At 47.4% G+C, this 18199-nt stretch overlaps 1 protein-coding gene across 7 annotated transcripts in view; it reads right to left on the reverse strand.

Annotated features, from left to right (window-relative positions):
• Window positions 1-3080: 3080 nt before the first annotated feature.
• Ptprm (protein tyrosine phosphatase receptor type M) overlaps window positions 3081-18199 on the reverse strand; it is a 705361-nt gene continuing 690242 nt past the window's right edge. For all 7 annotated transcript variants that reach the window (XM_031368638.1, XM_031368643.1, XM_031368642.1 and 4 more), the window contains 2 exons: window positions 15241-15376; window positions 3081-3907 (listed from right to left, as the gene is read on the reverse strand). In XM_031368638.1, the coding sequence (XP_031224498.1) occupies window positions 3854-3907; window positions 15241-15376 (190 nt within the window). In that variant the 3' untranslated portion in view covers window positions 3081-3853. The remainder of the gene's footprint in view (window positions 3908-15240; window positions 15377-18199) is intronic.

Genomic DNA, 18199 nt, shown 5'->3' on the forward strand with positions numbered 1-18199 from the left:
GAAAGAGAGAGAGAGAGAGAGAGAGAGAGAGAGAGAGAGAGAGAGAGAGAAAGAGAGAGAGAGAGAATTCATGGAGATCTCTGGAGCTGCATTTGTGGGTAGAGCTGTTCTGCATTGCTGGTGAGCTCCCATAGATTGAGGCTACCTCCTTCCCTGGCAGCCAGTCCATTCCCATCATCCCCCTCTCTGTGTTCTTGTGCTCTTCTGCATGGCATCGTTTCACAGTGAGAGTGTTTACCCTGTTCAGGAAGGATGATGATGATGTGGAGCTGTTATGTCCCCCTTCTCAGGGGGTGCTCAGGGCACTGGGCTGGACCCCATCCTCCTCATGTTTACTTTTCACAGGACCTGCCTCTTCTCTCTGACATTCCTGATTCTGCTCCTGCACACTGTTCACTGGTCGAGACAGCTCTGATGCCCAGCTTGACTGTGTAACTGAGGTGGCCACAGGCCCAGTAGCAGTAGAGCCAGTGGTAGTCAGGAGTCCTTGCTGAGATGACAGGGCCTGGAGCTGCTCAGATTCGTAGTGATCACCAGTTCAACAGGATTGGAGAGTCATAGGCATGCTTTGCTCACAGGGGCAATGGGCAAGGCTCTTGAATTGGTTTTCGGGAAAGCCATAGACAATGGAGTGCCAGAGAGGTTCGGGGAGATTCAGAAAAGTGGGCCCCAGAAAATATGAGAAGAAAGGAGGGTGCATAACTGAGAGTTGGCCTCCCTGATTTGCAAGGCCAGAGGCTTCCTCTGTGTACTGATAGTTACAACCCACAACAATGCTGCCAGGGCCCATGGGAAGCTAGAGAAAGCTGCAAAGTGCTCATAATTTCCTATTCTGCTAAAAGGTAGAACAAGTAAAAGGAGATTAAAGATAAAGGGACTTAAATGGAGAGGGACTCACTGGCTTCAGTGTGCACCTGGCTGTCCGAGGAAATGGGCTGTGCCATTAGACTAAGATCTCAGGTCTCTTTGCATCTGCTCAAAGATTTCTCTTTCCAACTAGGATTAGGGAACAGAGCTTATGACTTGGTAAGAAGAGAGTCCGGGAGAAGCCATTCCCACTACCAAGACACTGGGTGCAGGTATCCGTCCTTTTGCTGGCTTCTGGAGAGATAACTTCTAAGAGGGACAGACAGAGCATCACTTTAGTCTTTCAGGAACCTATGGAGGAACAGCAGAGCATTGAGAACTCATCCTTGGGAGGACCCTGAGTATAAGACCTTGAGTGTGGATTCAAAGCATAGCTCCAGCAGTTTCTACTGAGGACAGATGTCTTAGTTGGGGTTTTACTGCTGTGAATAGATGCCATGACCAAGGCAACTCTTATAAGGACAACATTTAATTGAGGCTGGCTTACAGGTTCTGAGGTTCAGTCTATTATTGTCAAGGCAGGATCATGGCAGCATCCAGGCAGGCATGGTGTAGGAGGAGCTGAGAGTTCTCCATCTTCATTTGAAGGCTGCTAGCAGAATACTCGCTTTCAGGCAGCTAGGATGAGGGTCTTAAAGCCTATGCTCACAGTGACACACCTATTCCAACAAGGACACACCTACTTTAACAAGGCTACACCTTCTAATAGTGCTAGGGCCTGTCCAGTCTAGTGTTGAGTCTACTAAGTAGTGTGGCTTTAGTTAATTTAGTTATTTTTCAAGGTGACTCATCTCGCCTATCAGATGACATTCACAGGCCTCCCTAAATGAGATTTAGCCCCCATTAGATGAGATTCAGTCCTCCCTAGATCATGGTGTGGACAGGACCTGGGCCAAGCATATACAAACCATGAGAGCAGATAAGGCCCCGACACTGTGAGGCAGGATCTGGAGACACTGGTAGCAATCCTGGGTAGGTAGACTGCTCAGCTGAGCGAAGCAGGGGCCTTTCGTGCTGATATCAGCTTCTGTCCCGCTGGCGCCCTCCACTCACTCGGTCCTTGGTCACCAAGCTCCCCGGGGTAGGAGCGCCCTTTCCACTTTCCCCACTCGCTCCAGTGACGATGGCTCCATTTTCCGAGACCATTCTGATACTACTGCTGCCTCTGCTTCCCTGGAGCTTTGAAGGAATGTCCAGCCTACTAAGTGGTGTGCCTTTAGTTAATATTGTCCAAGGGGAGTCACCTCACCTGTCAGATGACATTCACAGGCCTCCCTAGATGAGGGTCAGTCCTCCCCAGATCATGGTGTGGACAGGCCCTACCTCTGCGCAGGATGGTGCTGATGCAGGCTATCGCCCAATAGAGGCTGGTCTCTCTCCATCAGCTACTGGTAATCCTTTAACACTGCTTGAAACAGTTTAAATTTAAGGCTCCCACCCACAGTACACCTGCCTTGGGCTTTGGGTTAAAAGAATGGCGCATGATGTTTAGCTACCACGTTTCAACACACAGTGGCCTTTCCTCCTGGTAGGACGCATCCAATTACCTGTTTGTCCTGCTTTAATTAAATGGACTGATAGAATAATCATGCAAAAGTTGCTCTCTCAGCACAATTTAGGTTTAGATAAGGAATGAAGGGTTACCTGAGGCAAGACAGGAGGGCTCGTGTAACTCCAGGTCATAAAATTCCTGTTCTGGCCCTTGTCTCCATTCTGTACAGCTAGCTCTGCCTCCCCCCCCCCCCCCCCCCCCCCCCCCAGGTAAACATTGAAACACATTCCTAAGCACAGGGCAGGCCACACCCACACAGTCCCAGGTTCCAGCTCTACCCGAACCAGGCGACCAGGTTGCTATGATGTGAATACCCACTCACTCTAAAACTCTCGTGGACAGAAACTGACAGACACGCTGAGAGGGCTGAGCTTTTACGGGTGGCCTTGAATGGGCTGCGGCCATTGCTGTGGGAGTGGCTTCATTCCAGAAGCCATCTCTTGCTTGCTCTCCTGCGCATATTTGCCCTTTCAGCCTCTCACCATGATGGCCTCAATTTATGCACGATGTAGGTTTCCTTATAAATGAACCAGCCCATCAGAAGTGAAACATGGACCAAGATCAGGTTCCAGGTGCAATCTCTCCCTGACTGGAGGAGTCTGAGAGGGCGGCTTCCACCACCTATTACTGGGACACTACACTAGCAATACAGCAAGAATGGTCAAGGGTCATAATTTATTGAGTTGAGAATTCACAAAAAGGTAACATCATACAATCAGTCATTTCTTGGGCTTAGTAAAAATGATTGTCACCCACTGTGCGTCACAAAAAAATTCTTTTAATGAATAAATAATTTGATGAAATCAAAAATATTTACAATATAAACAAATGGAAAAGCTTTGGATCTGTGACTGACCAGGTTACATTTTGAATGGAGGCCTTCCCAGCTTTTCCCTTGGAACCCATATAAATCCGCTAGAAACCACAACTCATACAATGCGTCTTTGTTCATTACATCTTTATCTGTTAGTCTTTGAAAGCTATATAATCTTATATTATGCAACATGTTAAAATACAAATATTAACTAAAAGAATATATTATCATAATGCCAGGTAGCATTCTCCACAGAACGAAACATACACTCAGTTGTAACAATGACAAAGGGTCACAGCCACAAAAAAATACCCCAAAGGTACAAATTCCTTCATAAGAATATAGTTGTGCTCTTCAATTGACCACGTTACCTACGCTGCTCTAACAGGGCCAGTGGCGAGGAGTCCAGTCTCTGGGACTGGCTGCTGGGTTTTGATCACACAGCAGCATTACAGGGAACTGGGCAGTGCAAGCAGTTTTAGAAACACTTTCTTGGGCTCTTAAAAAGAGCCAGTTATGCAAAGCAAAATAAGCATACTGACAGTTCTTCTTATCATCACGGACGCTGTCGAACTCCTTGACTTTGTGGTAGGGATTCCTCTGCAGGGCTGCTGATGCTGTCAGCCAGAGTTCAGGTACTCCAGGGCCACCTCATAGCAGAACTTGTACTGATCCTGGAAGGGAAGGCGAGAATGTCAGCATACAGGCAAACGCTGCCTCTGTCAGGGCAATTACTGCAGGTGAGAGTTCTTAATTGCAACACAAACAGATAAAGCTATGAACTAGGAATGAATCAGAAAGTAACAGTTTTGAGCCACAGTGTATCCATACATCCCTGCAAAGCCCGGAGAATTGCCGTGTTTGTTTGCGTTAGTGCTCTGGGGGTGGGGAGCGTCCTGCGTCACTGAAGATGCTTGGGTTCTGCATGCCATTTAATATCAGAAAAAGAACTGCAAGTGTATGGAACTAGTAAGGGTGGTGGTGGTGTTATTCCATTAACAACAGGGTACATTAACTATTTGTATGTCATTTCTGGTCTCTATTATAAGTCATCTAAAGGTAATGGAGGATGTGTTGGGTATATGCAAACCCTATGCCATTTTATATAAGGTACACACACACACACACACACACACACACACACACACACACACACACACAGAGCATCTGGAAGGAGTCCTGGAACTAATACCTCATGCATAAGGAGCTATGATGGTATGCTGTCTCCATGTGCTTTACATGGGTATTGAGAATATTCTAAGCTTTGCGCAGGAAGATCAAGAGGTAGACAGAGAGACCAGGAAGGCTGGTAGAAACGCCTGCATGCCTGGTTCCTACCAGCCTTGTAGAGAAGGCTTCTCTCCTGGCCCTTCTTTCCCTTGAACTTGTAGTCAGCAGGATTTCATTAATGTTGGGAGAATTGATTATGGTCCCCTTAATGATCACACACCTTAATGTGTCCCCCAATTTTTGAGACTTTGTGGTAGAGGGAAAAAGGGTCAGGTAACCCAGTGTTAGCACATAAGAAGGAATGGTCCCCAACATGGGCTGTGAGTTCACTGGAGAGGAGGACAGGTACCCTGGGGAGAGTGGCACAGGTACCCTGGGGAGAGCGGCACAGGTACCCTGGGGAGAGCGGCACAGGTACCCTGGGGAGAGTGGCACAGGTACCCTGGGGAGAGTGGCACAGGTACCCTGGGGAGAGTGGCACAGGTACCCTGGGGAGAGTGGCACAGGTACCCTGGGGAGAGTGGCACAGGTACCCTGGGGAGAGTGGCACAGGTACCCTGGGGAGAGTGGCACAGGTACCCTGGGGAGAGTGGCACAGGTACCCTGGGGAGAGTGGTACATTGTGATTCTGAGATGCTCTTCACAGGTGCAGGCTTTCAATTCTTGGCCTCTAGCTGGTATTACGACTTTGGAAGGTTCCGGATACTTTGGGAGGAGGGGTCTAGGTGGAAGAGGTTGCTCACGGACAACAGGTCCTTGGGGAGATGTTAGAACTGCCCTCTTCACATCTTAGTCTCGGCTTCAGGAAACAGCCTCTGTCACACATGTCTGCCATCAGGATTTGGGTGGCTCTGCTATGTCCTCTCTGCTGTGGTGAACTGAAAAGTCATCCTGTCCTTAAGTTACAGCTGTAATCCAGGGGCTGGCGGAGAAGGATCTGTGGAGCCAGGGGGCTCACATTTGTGGTTTCATCTGCACAGTTTTGGTTTCTGCCACTGTCCTGCCATTGGGCTTACTAGCATCCCCTCCACTTCAGACAGTAAAGATACATGGTCATTTTAAATGGGATTAAAACAGGAATTCTGGGTAAAGGCAAAAGGAGACTGAGACGTATGGTAATATCTGAGATCTTCTGGGAGGCACACATCAGTTCTTGAACAGTTTTAGTGAATTTTAAAAATAAACTTGGGTGCCTACATAGCTGCAGTGAGAGCCTCCCAGGAACTTCCAGGTCTTCATTACAGTTGCCTCTAAAGTCCTTCCCCACGTCTATTGGTGGCCTGCTTGTTAGACCTTGGAATCTCATTTTCCGTTCTTGCTCTTTCAGGAATGTGTTTATTTTCTGGTGAGATGATAATATTGGGTAATGTGAAAAAAAAAGCCCATTTATGCTGTCCGTAGCTTAATTACATACAGATCCAAGTCCATCTATGTTCATGGTTACAGCTGGCTGGTCAGTAAAGACGTCCTCACCCTCTCATGTTCATTCCTTCTGGGTGTCTTCGCTCCCTTCTTCTCCTTCTTGGCCTGGAACATGACATGTACCTGATATTGACCTTACAGTCTCCTTGTCTCCCTGAGAGCTGCGGTCATAGGCCTGCGCCCTACACCAGCCTCTTGAGGCTGTCCTCTCTTGATCTCTTTTGGGATTTGATATAGTTTGTACTGATAACATTTGATTCCGTTACAGTTCTCTTCTGTATACCCATTCTTCAACTGGGATTCCTTGCTTTCATGGTGGTAGTTATTTTTTCTTTCACATCTGTATGCGGTGCTCCACTGAGCATCTTTTCAGAGGACAGAATGGTGGTCATGGACCCCTCAGTGTGACTTTTTTTGGAGCACTTTATTGCTTTTACAAATGGTAGCCTTGCTGGGTACAGCGTTTTTGATTGGCACTTATTCACTGTGAAGTCCAGAAATATTCTTTTTAGCTTTTACACTTATTTTTTGTAGGTTGTAGTGGTGCACATGGGGGAAGGACAGGGGGAGGAAGTCAGCTCTTCCTTCCCACCATGAGGGTTCTCGGGATGGAAGGTGTCGGTTGTGGCAGCAAATGCCATCGCCTGTTGAGCCACTCACTAGCCTGTAAGTTAATCTTCCCAAGCCTGGGCCGTGTCATTCCATTTGTCCATGGCCAGTGAGGTGTCTGATGAGCCTGGGTTGTGTCGTTCCATTTGTCCATGGCCAGCGAGGTTTCTGATGAGGAGAAATATGCTGCAGTCTAGCAAGGTCATCCTTAAACGTGAATGGGTAGATTCTCTTAAATATTTTAGAAGTTTTTGTTCTGTACTTTTGACAGATTCAAGTCATCATCTATGGTAAAGGACTTTTCTGGTCTTGTCCATTTGGAGGCCCTTAAGCCTCTTCTCCATGGATGTCTGTATCTTTCTCAAGATTAGGCAAGTTTTCTTTCATTATTTCATCAGATAAGTTTTTTTTTTTTTATAGCCCACCCCACCCCCATGCCTTCAGAATATTTGTCATTTAATGGTGCCTCACAGGCTTTCAACGGTTTCATTCTTGTTTTTTCAGATTCCATCTTTGTGTGACAGGAATGTTTCAAAAAGACAGGCCTTTACTGGAGGGGTAACATGTGCCTGTGATTTCAGGAAGGGAAGGCAGGAGGGTTGTGGGTTCAAAGGTAGCCTGGCTTGCATAGTGAGAAGCTGTCTCCAGGAGAGATGAGGTGTAGAGAGACTCACCCTTGAGCCCACGGAGCCTTCCCTCCCTTCTAGTCTGATGCTGAGGCTTTGGCGATATAGTTGTCTGAGCTCCTCTGGGGGATTTCTGTTTGGTTCTCTTTCAAACTCTCTCTCCTCTGAATTTCTCATTCATACCCTGAGCATCTTATTGAGCGACCTCCATGCTCTTGGATCTCACTGAAGCCATGATTCCTTTATTTCCCATATCAGGCATTTGTTCATTTAAACGTCAGCATTTCTGTATTCCTGGGTTGAGAGAATCTCAGGTGTCTGCACCACTCTGGTCTTGAAGGGATGCTCTCCAGGAGTGTCTTGGGGTATCAATTGTGCATGCTGCAATGCTGGCCCTATCTCTGCAGGGGCACTTCAGTATAGGAAGCCTCTACACAGCGTCTTTGGCTGGGATGAGTGACCTTTGGCAGAACCAGAGACTCATGATCTGGTGGCTACATAAGAATGGAGATACTGTAGTAGTGTACGTAGGTGTGGTACAATCAGCAGAAGGTATGGGGCACTCTGTGTGCATCTACTACTGTAAGAACAGTAGCTCCAGGCTGGAGAGATGGCTCAGTGGTTAAGAGAACTGACTGCTCTTCCAGAGGTCCTGAGTTCAACTCCCTAGCAACCACATGGTGGCTTACAACCATCTGTAATGGGGTCTATGTCCTCTACTGGTGTGTCTGAACAGAGTGACAGTGTACTCACATACAGTATCTCCAATTGATGTGGCATGTTTCCTCTGGCACTGTAGTGACATAGCACCAGCAATGGCTTCTGGGATTGGTGGTCCCAGTGGTATAAGAAGCTTGAAGCTCCTGTCCTCCAGCGTCGGTGGCGTCAGTCCACACGACTCACAGTGGGGACAGTGATGGGACCTCTGCAGCCCTCTGTGTTGCTCCTGCTGCTCACACAGTCCTGCTGCTCACACGGTCCTGCTGCTCACACGGTCCTGCAGCAGTGTCTTTTGAGGAGCTTGTCCTCTAGCCACCTGCCTTTTCTCTTTGTGGTTGCTTTTTTTAAACTCTTGAACTGGAAACACCATCACTTGCCCTCGGCAAAGGTCTATTTCTGGTTTCCCATTCTATGATTGATTATTTTAGCGCTGGATGCTTTTATTTTCAGAATGTTTAAAAAGAAGTAATTTGGATTTTAGAATTCTAAAAGGCTGCATTGTCACATTGCAGCCGGCTGACAAATTGGCCACCAAGTGCTCCAATCATTTCTCCTGTTTTGAATCCTAGGGATTTTTTTTTTTTTTTTACGGAAATGTAATCCCTCATTGCATAAAAATTATTCTTTTCAGACTTCCTTGGGCAATTAGTTTTGGTGACAACCACAAAGGTCCTTTAATACATTCCAAGGCAGTCGGTAGGTGCTGAGACTCCAGAGGACTTAAGGTTTCCTCTGTTAATGCTCTATTGCCCAGAAGTCACCAGAGCTGCCCTGTCTCAGGCATGACTATAATTTTCAAAATGAGTTCCCCTTCTCCCAGCTCATCCATCTGTGCAAGCTGCCAATCCTCACAGATTCTGTGATGACCAGTTTCTGAATCGTAAAAGTAAGGGGAAGGCAAAGAAAAGGCCACAAATTGCTGTGTCCCCTCCTCCAAGCACCTGGGTAAATGCCTCAAATCTTCCTACATTGGAAACTGATTACACTTGATCACCAGGTACAGCTCCGTCTTCTATGGTTTCCTCCCTCAGCACCCGGTTTCTGAATGGTACAATTAAGCCACACGAACTATCCCTGTGCTTCAGGAAAAAAAAAAGTACGCCTTGGTCCTGAGTTTTCCTTGGTCCTGAGTTTTCCTTGGTCCTGAATTTTCCTTGGTCCTGAGTTTTCCTTGGTCCTGAGTTTTTCTTGGTCCTGAGTTTTCCTTGGTCCTGAGTTTTCCTTGGTCCTGAGTTTTCCAGCCCATAGCTGCTGGCTGCTGGCATGGAGTGCATCGCCTGGAGCAGGGGCCTGGCAAGGTCCTATTCCCAGCAGAACCACTTGCAATTCATCCCAAGACTCTCTGATGCTGACTGGCTCTGGCCCCGAGAGGAGGGAGCAGGTGACTTCTGAAATGGAACCCAAAGCCGAGGTTATTCTTTAAAAGTCCTGGCAGGCAGCTGGCTGAGTGTGAGAGCCACAAGGCTCCAGAGGGCAGTTCTGAAGCATCCCTCCAAGGGAGGGCACTCTGCCTTTGTCAGTACACATCCGTCTGTGCTGGAGGTGCTGAGGGGACACCACAGTCAGTCTGGGTACTTCAAACACCTCCTGTCAACTGCTCAAGATTCAAAGGGAATCGTCTGCCCGGCTCACCTGAGGCCAACTTCCCTCCCAGAGGCGCCTGTCTGAAACTCAGACAAGTTTCACAATGGCAACAGGGCCCCCCAGGCTGGGAAAATCTTCCTGCCAGGAAGCTGAAGTGGATGGTGATGGTTGGTTATCAGCAGGTCTCTTTGGTGGCCTGTGCCAGGGAGACTAGTCAACCCTCAGCACTACTCAACAGATGGCTACAGAGGGCGAAGCAAGATGGCTACGCATCAGACTGAACTTTGAAATGGGCGAGTGACTGCTGAGGGCCACTGTTAGCGGAGCTGATGTGAGAGGCCAGGCAGCTCCTGGTACTCAACCTGAGATGCTTGAGGGCCCCTCTTCCCTGCCTGTTAACTGGAAGGCTCACTCTGTTGGATAGGATGGGTACTGCCCAGAAAGACTCCTAAATTAAATTAGTTGTAATTGTGATGTAGTGTAATGGTTTTTCAATATTTACAGAATTGAGCATGAACATGAGGTAAAACCCAACATTTCTCCACCCAGTAGAGAAACCCTGTGGCAGTTGGTGACCGTGCCCTCTCCCTTCCGGCCCTTCATAAGCACTATTTTATTTCTGTCTGCATGACGTCACCTAGTCAGAACTTTTTGTATCATGGGATAATAACAACACATGACATTTTTTTTTCCCTGACAGGATTAATGTTCTTCTGCCCCATGTTACAGAGGAAGGATGTGAGGGATGATGACAGAATGGTGTGCGCTTTAGTTACATCTGTGACACGACACCTGGTGTCCAGCACTAAGTGGGTGGGAGCGAGGTGTGATGTCTGGAGGTTGGCTTTCATGGTGCAGTTGCGAGTGTTGGATGTCACCGATGACTAAACCTGGAAGCTCCTAGGCCTTCCTGTGGAAACCCTGAGAAGGGCCAGGTGACCTTTATCTGCGTGGGGATTGTCAGGTCTAAACGAAGTTCCGACATATGGCTAACTGTGGTGCCTACCAGCACACCAAGGCTCCAGCTGACCTCTAGGACAGGAGTTCTCAGCTTGTGGGCCATGACCCCTTTGGTCACAACTCTTTCATGGGTCACCTAAGACATCAGAAAACCCAGACCTGGGCATTATGATTCATCATAATGGTAGCAAAATTGCAGTTATAAATTGGTGACAAATATGACTTTGTGGGTGGGGGCCACTGCACCATGAGGAACTGTAGTAAAGGGTCCCGGTGTTAGGAAGGCTGAGAACCGTCGTGTTACAGAGTCCAGTGCTGGCATGCTGGTGCTGGCATGCTGGCTCCTCTCAGCTCTTCTTACCGGCCCTGCCCCCCCATCTTAAACTTCTCCTACCCATGGGTTTCCCTTCCTCCGGCTTCTAATTCCTATACGACCCTGTCATTGTGGCCAGTGTCCTGGTTCTCTTTGCCATCCTGCCTCCTCTCCTCTCCTCTCCTCTCTCTCTCTCTCTCTCTCTCTCTCTTCCCTCCCCCCCCCCGATGCCTCTGGCTGCACCCTCCTTCATATCTACTATAAAAATCTTCTCCTCAGCCGTACCTTAGGGGTGGCAGTGTCCCCATCTTATAAACAGACCTGGCCAATCTTACCTGGATTTCAAGAAATAGGAAGCCCCGGCTGACATGTAGCTCAAGACCAGAGTGTGTATTTCCCTGAAAGGCCAGCTTTGCCATGGACAGGATATCTAGGGAACTGCAAGTCCAGCCACAAGGCCCTGGGCAGATGGGAAACTTCTAGTGCTACCGGCCAGGACTGGCCACCGGTGCAGCCCTGACAGCTTTCCTGAGGTGGCTTCAAGGCCATTGCCTCAGAAGCTAACTGGGCAGAGCTTTCCTTGTTCGTTTTGGGGACCCAGAATGTAGGGATGGTGACAGGACTGCATAAGCACAGGGCTAACTTAGAAGCCAGGCTAACGTGGGGTCAGAATAAGGTACAGCCATCACTTCCGGGCTAACCTTATAAATCATTATTTTTATTAGGAATGTAGGTGTGTGTGTGTGTGTATGTGTGGCCTTATTCCGTAAGGGCAGGGTCTGTCTCTCCATGGAACACATGTTTTGTTTTGTTTTATTTTTTTTGGCTAGTCTGGAAGCTGTGAAAGGCCCAGTGATTCTCCTGTATTCTCCCCAGCCTGTGTAGGGACTACAGGCACTTGTCAGACCATGCTTGTGTTATGGATGTCGGGACCTGAATCAGGCCTTCAATGCTTGTGCACAAAGTGCTCTCAACCACTGAACCATCTCTGCGGCACCTGTGTTCTAAATCAGTTTTCCTCCTCGAAATCTGCTTTCTTTTTCCTGAGGCCCCCCCAAACAAAGAATGTGAGGTAACAGACCCCTGGGGTAGTCTAGGTAGACCGAGAGTGCTGGGCTTCAAAATGAGTGCATAAACTTTCAACATCTGGAGCAATTCGGAGCCATCAGAGCCATGAAGTGAAAAGAAAGATACAGGAAGAATCCCTGTGTATTCTTCCCAGGAGGGTGGGAAGGGTACAGTTGCAATATTTGGATGTTCCAGATGGAGGGGACCATTGTGGGTATCTGCCTACCTATGAGCAGTGTGAAGAGACCCAGTAGGGCCCAGGCGTCGGTGCCCACTCCGTTCACCCTGCTTCCTGCCTGGCTGCTTCCTGCTCTGAAGCTAGCAGCACATGCTCATTCTTCAAATACGTAGCCCACATACTCAGCGCTCTTCTCAATGGCTGGCCATCTTTTTTCCACTCAGATTTCAGATAGCCTGCTACATGTGGAATAGTCACATCACAGTTCATTACCCTGACCCGAGCTAATTAATTCCTTCAGCCAACATTTAGGAATTCTAAAACAGAGAGATATACTGTGTTTCATGGACGAAAACCAAACCAAACACAAGAGCTCCCACTCTGCTCCAAAGCAGACAGAAAGAGCACGGTGACATTTTTCCTCTGGTCACTGGCTATTATCTATTATCTTGCTAACAGTCACTGCAACGGATGACAGATGGGCAGATGGTTTTCTTTGGAAATCTCAAAATTCCTTCATTTCTTTGTCATTGACCTTCTCAAAAATTTGGTGCTGACCTTCGGCATTCTGGGCTCCTGGGGACCCTGTATTCTCGACTAGAATTATCCACAATTGTGCAGGATACAGTGCAGAAGGAATGACTGACTACCCAGCCTGTACCACACAGTAAGGAACCATGGTTGGGGACAACGAGTTAAATATTTCCAAATGGCCATCAGAAAGGATCTGGACTGTTCACACACACACACACACACACACACACACACACACACACACACACAAAAGAAAAAAAGAGAGAGAGAAAGAAAAAAAAGCCTGAGGGGACAGATACAGCTGCGTCCACCTGAGTTTGAAAGGTCACACTACACCCTTTAAACATGCTGAATTATTCCTTTGGTGGGAGGGAATTACCCATAACCACCGAAACTCCATCATTGTCATAGAGCAGTTGTCTACAGCATAGGCTCCCCCTGGTCAGCCGGCTCCCTGAGTCTCCATTCGTCTCCTGAAGAATTGCCCTGGCCAGTAGTCTGAACCAGTGATTCGGAAAAAAACCCTCATAGTTTCCGACCATAAAGCTCCTGCGAGCCAAGCTGCTCAGTAGCCGAGCCATTCCAGGAAAGGCCTGGAAGGGTGTTCGGCTAATGCGCTGCTTAACTCAGGCTCAGTGAGAGGACGGGCATTTTTTATCCAGAGAAGTTTTGCCCAAGTCCAAAGCAAGTGATCTCCTTCTCTGGTCTCAACTCAGGTTACCGATGACTGGGACTGCTCTCTGGTCAGCCCAGAAAGGTGCCTCTCACGTGACAGCTTTTAGCTTGTTCTGGGGAAGTCTGCGCATACACACACACCACACACACCTTACAGCCGTGAAGCTTCCTACCCTTTGTAGTGTGCTCTAAACCAGGCTTGGCACCTGTTAAATGTAACTTTAACAGGGCTGTTTGTCTCCCTCTCTAGCCCTTGGATATGACCATGTCCCAAGGGGCACAGAGACATCATTATGCCTAGTGGACACCTACACACTCAATAATGATGCTTCTCTGATTTGCAATGCCTCAAACACATTCACAGGTATTTTCATGTTGTGTGGCCTCAGAAAGCTACCACGATGGCTGGCTTACAACGGTAAAACCCAACGGTACCAATGCTGCAAAGCTCATGTGTCTGAGGTCATACAGTCCGTGTTAACCGCACAGTTGGGGATCTAATTTGGGTTTCTGTGGTTTTCCTACAGGGCAGGAACAAACATCTGGGGACAAAAGCAAACATCTGGGGAAACAGGATTCTTCTTGGCAGAGCTGATGTAATGGCCCATAGGTCTGAGGGCGTGTCCCCAGCCACGGAGCCCTTCTACCAGAGTCCTTGGATAACACATGCCTCTTAAATGTGGAATATAAGCACAAGCCAGTGTCCAGGGAAGTGGCTTGTACTGAGTAGGATTCAGCTATGCCTCCAGGAGCTGGTGGTCAGGGGTCACTGCTACTACCTAGCCCTGGGTGCTGCTGCAGTAACACCTCCATGTGCAGTAGCACATGGATTTTAGGCTACTTTATCAAATTGGGCTTACCTTTTGCCGCCTTTGACATTTTGAATTTTAACTGTATCAGTTTACAGGACTGTGGGCCTCAGAACACGGTGTAGTTTGCTAAGCTTACAATGTCTCTTCCTCCTTCCCCGCCTGCTTCAAGTCACTGCCCAGACCCTGCACTGGTGTCCCGAAACCCCTCAGATCTCCAGTTAGAGAGATGCATAGAACCCAGGGGCTTTGCTCCTTCTGCAAAGCTCCATCTCTCTTCTCGAGTCACCATGCTGGCATCCTAACAGCTCTATGTAGGAAAAAAAAAAAAAAAAAAAGAAGAGATTTTGTGAAATACTCTAAGAAAATAATTGCCCCGAGTTCTCTGTTTTTCTTTTAATGCTTTTCTCAGATGTGGCCACCATAAGTAAATGCGATATTCCGTACGTCAAACTGAAATTCACAGCTTTGATAAATATTAGACGATTAAGCTATTTATAAAATCTATAATTTGAAAATCTGGCATTTCTTGTACTATGATTATTTCTTCTTCAGTAAGACTAAGTGCTTAGTCACGTGGAAGGCACTGCCAGGAAGGGAAATTAATAAGAGTGTTCACTTGTAAGTTTCAACTATTTCTACATTTCAACCAAGCTGTGGTGGTCTGAAAACCAGGAAAGGAAGGAAGAGAGAAGAGGAGGAAAAGAAAAAAGCAAAAGGCCCATGAACTAAACAACAGGCAGTACTGGGCTCGGTCTGATGCTGCAATGTATTCAAATTCTAAATTCTGTAGCCTAGATCCGGTTGTCCCAAGATGAGTACATTCTCATGCATATCAGCTTTTGTTGTGCAAACCTTGCTTCCTAGTTACTTGGTCAATAAAAGGCTAAAGCCTGTGATTGGGCAGGAGAGAGAGAGGTAGGTGGGACTTCCTGGGAGGGAGAAAGGAACTGTGGGAAGAAGAAGGCCTTTCGTCAGCAGACATTGCAGGAGATGATATCACTATGGGCCTAGAGGGTGTTGCTACCCATGTGGCTAGATGGGGCTAGGTGGTCTTATCTTTGAAATATTAAAATGTCTGTGTGATTATTTGGGGAACTAGCTGGTCAAGGAATAACCGCCACCGCACTGATTTCCAGCATTGATTACTATATACAGAATATGAACAATCGGTTTCACAAGTCTCCTCTCTGAGTGAGCAGCTCCAGTGTGGAAGCTGCAGAGGAATGTGATACCAACTCTGAGACACCCTGTTTGTCAGGGCAGGGGGGCATCCTACCAGGAGGTCCACCATGTTTGGCTTGTTGTTCCTCAACGTCTTGACAGCATGGAAGACATCCACAGTTCTCTGGTGTCGGAGCATCTCACAGACAATGCTGATGGCACAGAATGTACCACTGCGGCCTCCTCCGTTCCTGCCATAGAAGAAATGAGACAGTTGGACAATGTTTGCGATCATATTGCTTCTCATCCATATCCTGAGCCATGGTCTGAACCCCAGAGAAAGGTCGGAATGAAGGTGCAGAGAGAGCAGGCTGGTTTAGCACGCGGCTCACGGGCTGAGCCTCATTTTATCTGTGACCCAGGCTATTACTTCTGACAGGGTACCTTACTGATTTTTATATGAAGGGCTCAGTGTGGGAACATTACGATGAGTAGACACCTCATCTGAAATCTGCCAGGAATAGTAATGACTAGGGGGGTTATGTGCAAACACCTGGCCTTAGAAGAAGGTACTAGAATTTCACTATTCTGGAAACATGCAGACTCTTTAAAATCTTAAACAAACAAACAAATACAAAAACAACTAAGTTTAAACATTTGGGACCATTGTAAATATAACACACAGAGTTCTCTTGCCCAACCTGAAGTGTACATTTAACGTAACCACCACATACCATCGAAGTCTGGAAGGCCAGTGCTACCACACTGGCTGAACTCCAGGCCTCCATCTTTGTTACCGGTTTCTGCATTAAGGTCCCTTTTGTGGCCGAGGATGTAATCCTGCATTCAGTTGTCTCTCACATCTCTTTGCCCTTCTCCAGTCTGTGATGGGTCACCTGTCTATCACCTTTTTTTTTTTTTTTTGTCCTTCATATGGCTACTTCTGATGAGACCTGGCTGGCTGCTTTGTAGAGACCCATCATGTGTCCCGGCCACAGTCCCACTGTGCACTGTTCTTTCGTTTGGGTTCCTATGGTATTTTTCATCACTGGAGATGAGGGACTGGACTTCGTGCAGAGAGCCAGAGCAGGAATCTTACAGCCTCAATGGGATCCATGCGTTGCTGTGTCCCAGTCCCAGGATGTTCATCTTGCCCACAGGACAGTGTTGGCAAGGATTTTCGTTCTCTCTGTAGTTAATATGCATTTTGGGGTGAGGTTCCTTGGGACTGTGCAAATATACCATTCTCTTCAGTCACCCCTGGTTTTCACACACAGTGGCAGGTCTTGTTTTCAGCCATTAATTACGACTGTGTTATTTATCTAATGTTGGCTTTACATTTTCTTTCCATGTTCAACATTTTACCATAAGAAACAGCTCTCTCTCCTACCATTTGAAAATGTTTTTGTTTTTATTACTTATACCAACCTTGACAGGTTGGTAAAATATATAATAATAAATGAAAGTTGGAAGTTGAAGTATGTGTGCTAAGATCTACTGGTCCTTGTTATCATTGCTCCAAGTCATTCCTGCTCTAGCCATGAGGAGTCCATTAGGTCCCGTGTTTGTATGGCATACTACTGTCTTTTTTCTTCTTTGAGCATATGTGTATTTTCTAGAATGTTCTTCCTGTGCTTTCCATGCATTAGCTTCTTTAGTGAGGAGGTAACCGGCCTTTCACCTGGTCTTAAGCATGACAGTGCTCTCATGAGGAAACAAACAGTACTTTGTAGGATATCTTTCTTGAGGGAGTGGGGAGACACGGTGTAAACATGGTGGGCAGAAGACAGCTTTGTGGAGTAGATCCTCTTCTTTCACTCTTGGGTGAGTTGTAGGGGTTGAATTCGGTTTGGCAGGCTTGCATAGCAAACGCGTTGGCCCCATCTCATTGGCCTAACGTGGCTGGTTTAGCATCACTGAACATGTAACTCCAGTAGATACTGGAAATAAGTTTTGCAAATGTGCACACTCACTTGCTCCATCAGATCCACATACGATGTCCTGGTTAGCCTCCGACCCCCTCCTCACACTGATGTGCCCTGGTCAGTACTATAGCATCATCAGCCCTTGGGACCATTGTTTTGTGTGTGTGTGTGTGTGTGTGTGTGTGTGTGAGAGTGTGTGTGTTTAAATAGCCATTCTGGTGTAGTGGTTTTAATGAGTATTTTCCCACTAAAACCAAAATGATGTTGATTACTACTGTTCATATAGTTTTTTTTTTCTCTCCAGTGCTGGGAATGAAACCCAGGGCTTTGCATGTGCTAGACAAGGTTCTACCACGAAGCCACACGCCATGCTTTCTCTTCTAAAGTGTGATCCCTGTCAAACGTGTTTTGCTCATTAGACACTAAGGGGTCGGCTGTCTTGTTCTTCTGATTTGTAGATGTGTGTGTTGCAGGCCCCTCCTCCTGCTTTCTCTCCTTACCTTATGCACACCTTGTAAACAGAGTTCGCCATTTTAGTGAAATTCGGTGTATCACCGAGTCTCCCCATTGGCCAGTATTCTGTCCCTCGATAATCTCCTGCTCGTGAGGAGTTCCTCCCATGTGTGCTCATGGAAGGTCTGCTCTCTGCTTTCAACAGCTGGGGATGGTCTATCCGGAAGGATTTCTCCTCACACGTGAGGAGTGAGGTCGATGTGTCCAGGGTTCCCGCTGCCCCACAGTCACATGCTGTAGGTCAGGCGACACAGGAGCATCCTGCTTCTGCCCCCGCTTCTGCCCCCGCTTCTGCCCCCGCTTCTGCCCCCCGCTTCTGCTCCCGAGTCTCTTCTTTGTACAGATCATTCCACTGCCCTTGCTCATTGGCTCTCTGCCTCATGTTTCAACAGCTGCTCACGACCACATCCACTCATTCCCCAGTTTCAGAATAAGGATATATTCTTAATTTAAAAACAGCAAGACATTTATAAGGAAGAGAATTCTCTGCATACCCTCCCCTGAGTGTCTGGCCCAGGGAACCACTCCTTCTATAAAGCTCTCATGCAGGTGTACTCTGCCCTCACCAATAGGTGGCGCTGCACAATACAGAATACCTCACAGAGGCCTTCTATACAGCATCCAAAGCTTTTTTTT

The sequence above is a fragment of the Mastomys coucha genome, unplaced genomic scaffold (genome assembly GCF_008632895.1).
Source record: "Mastomys coucha isolate ucsf_1 unplaced genomic scaffold, UCSF_Mcou_1 pScaffold14, whole genome shotgun sequence".
Lineage (NCBI taxonomy): Eukaryota > Metazoa > Chordata > Mammalia > Rodentia > Muridae > Mastomys > Mastomys coucha.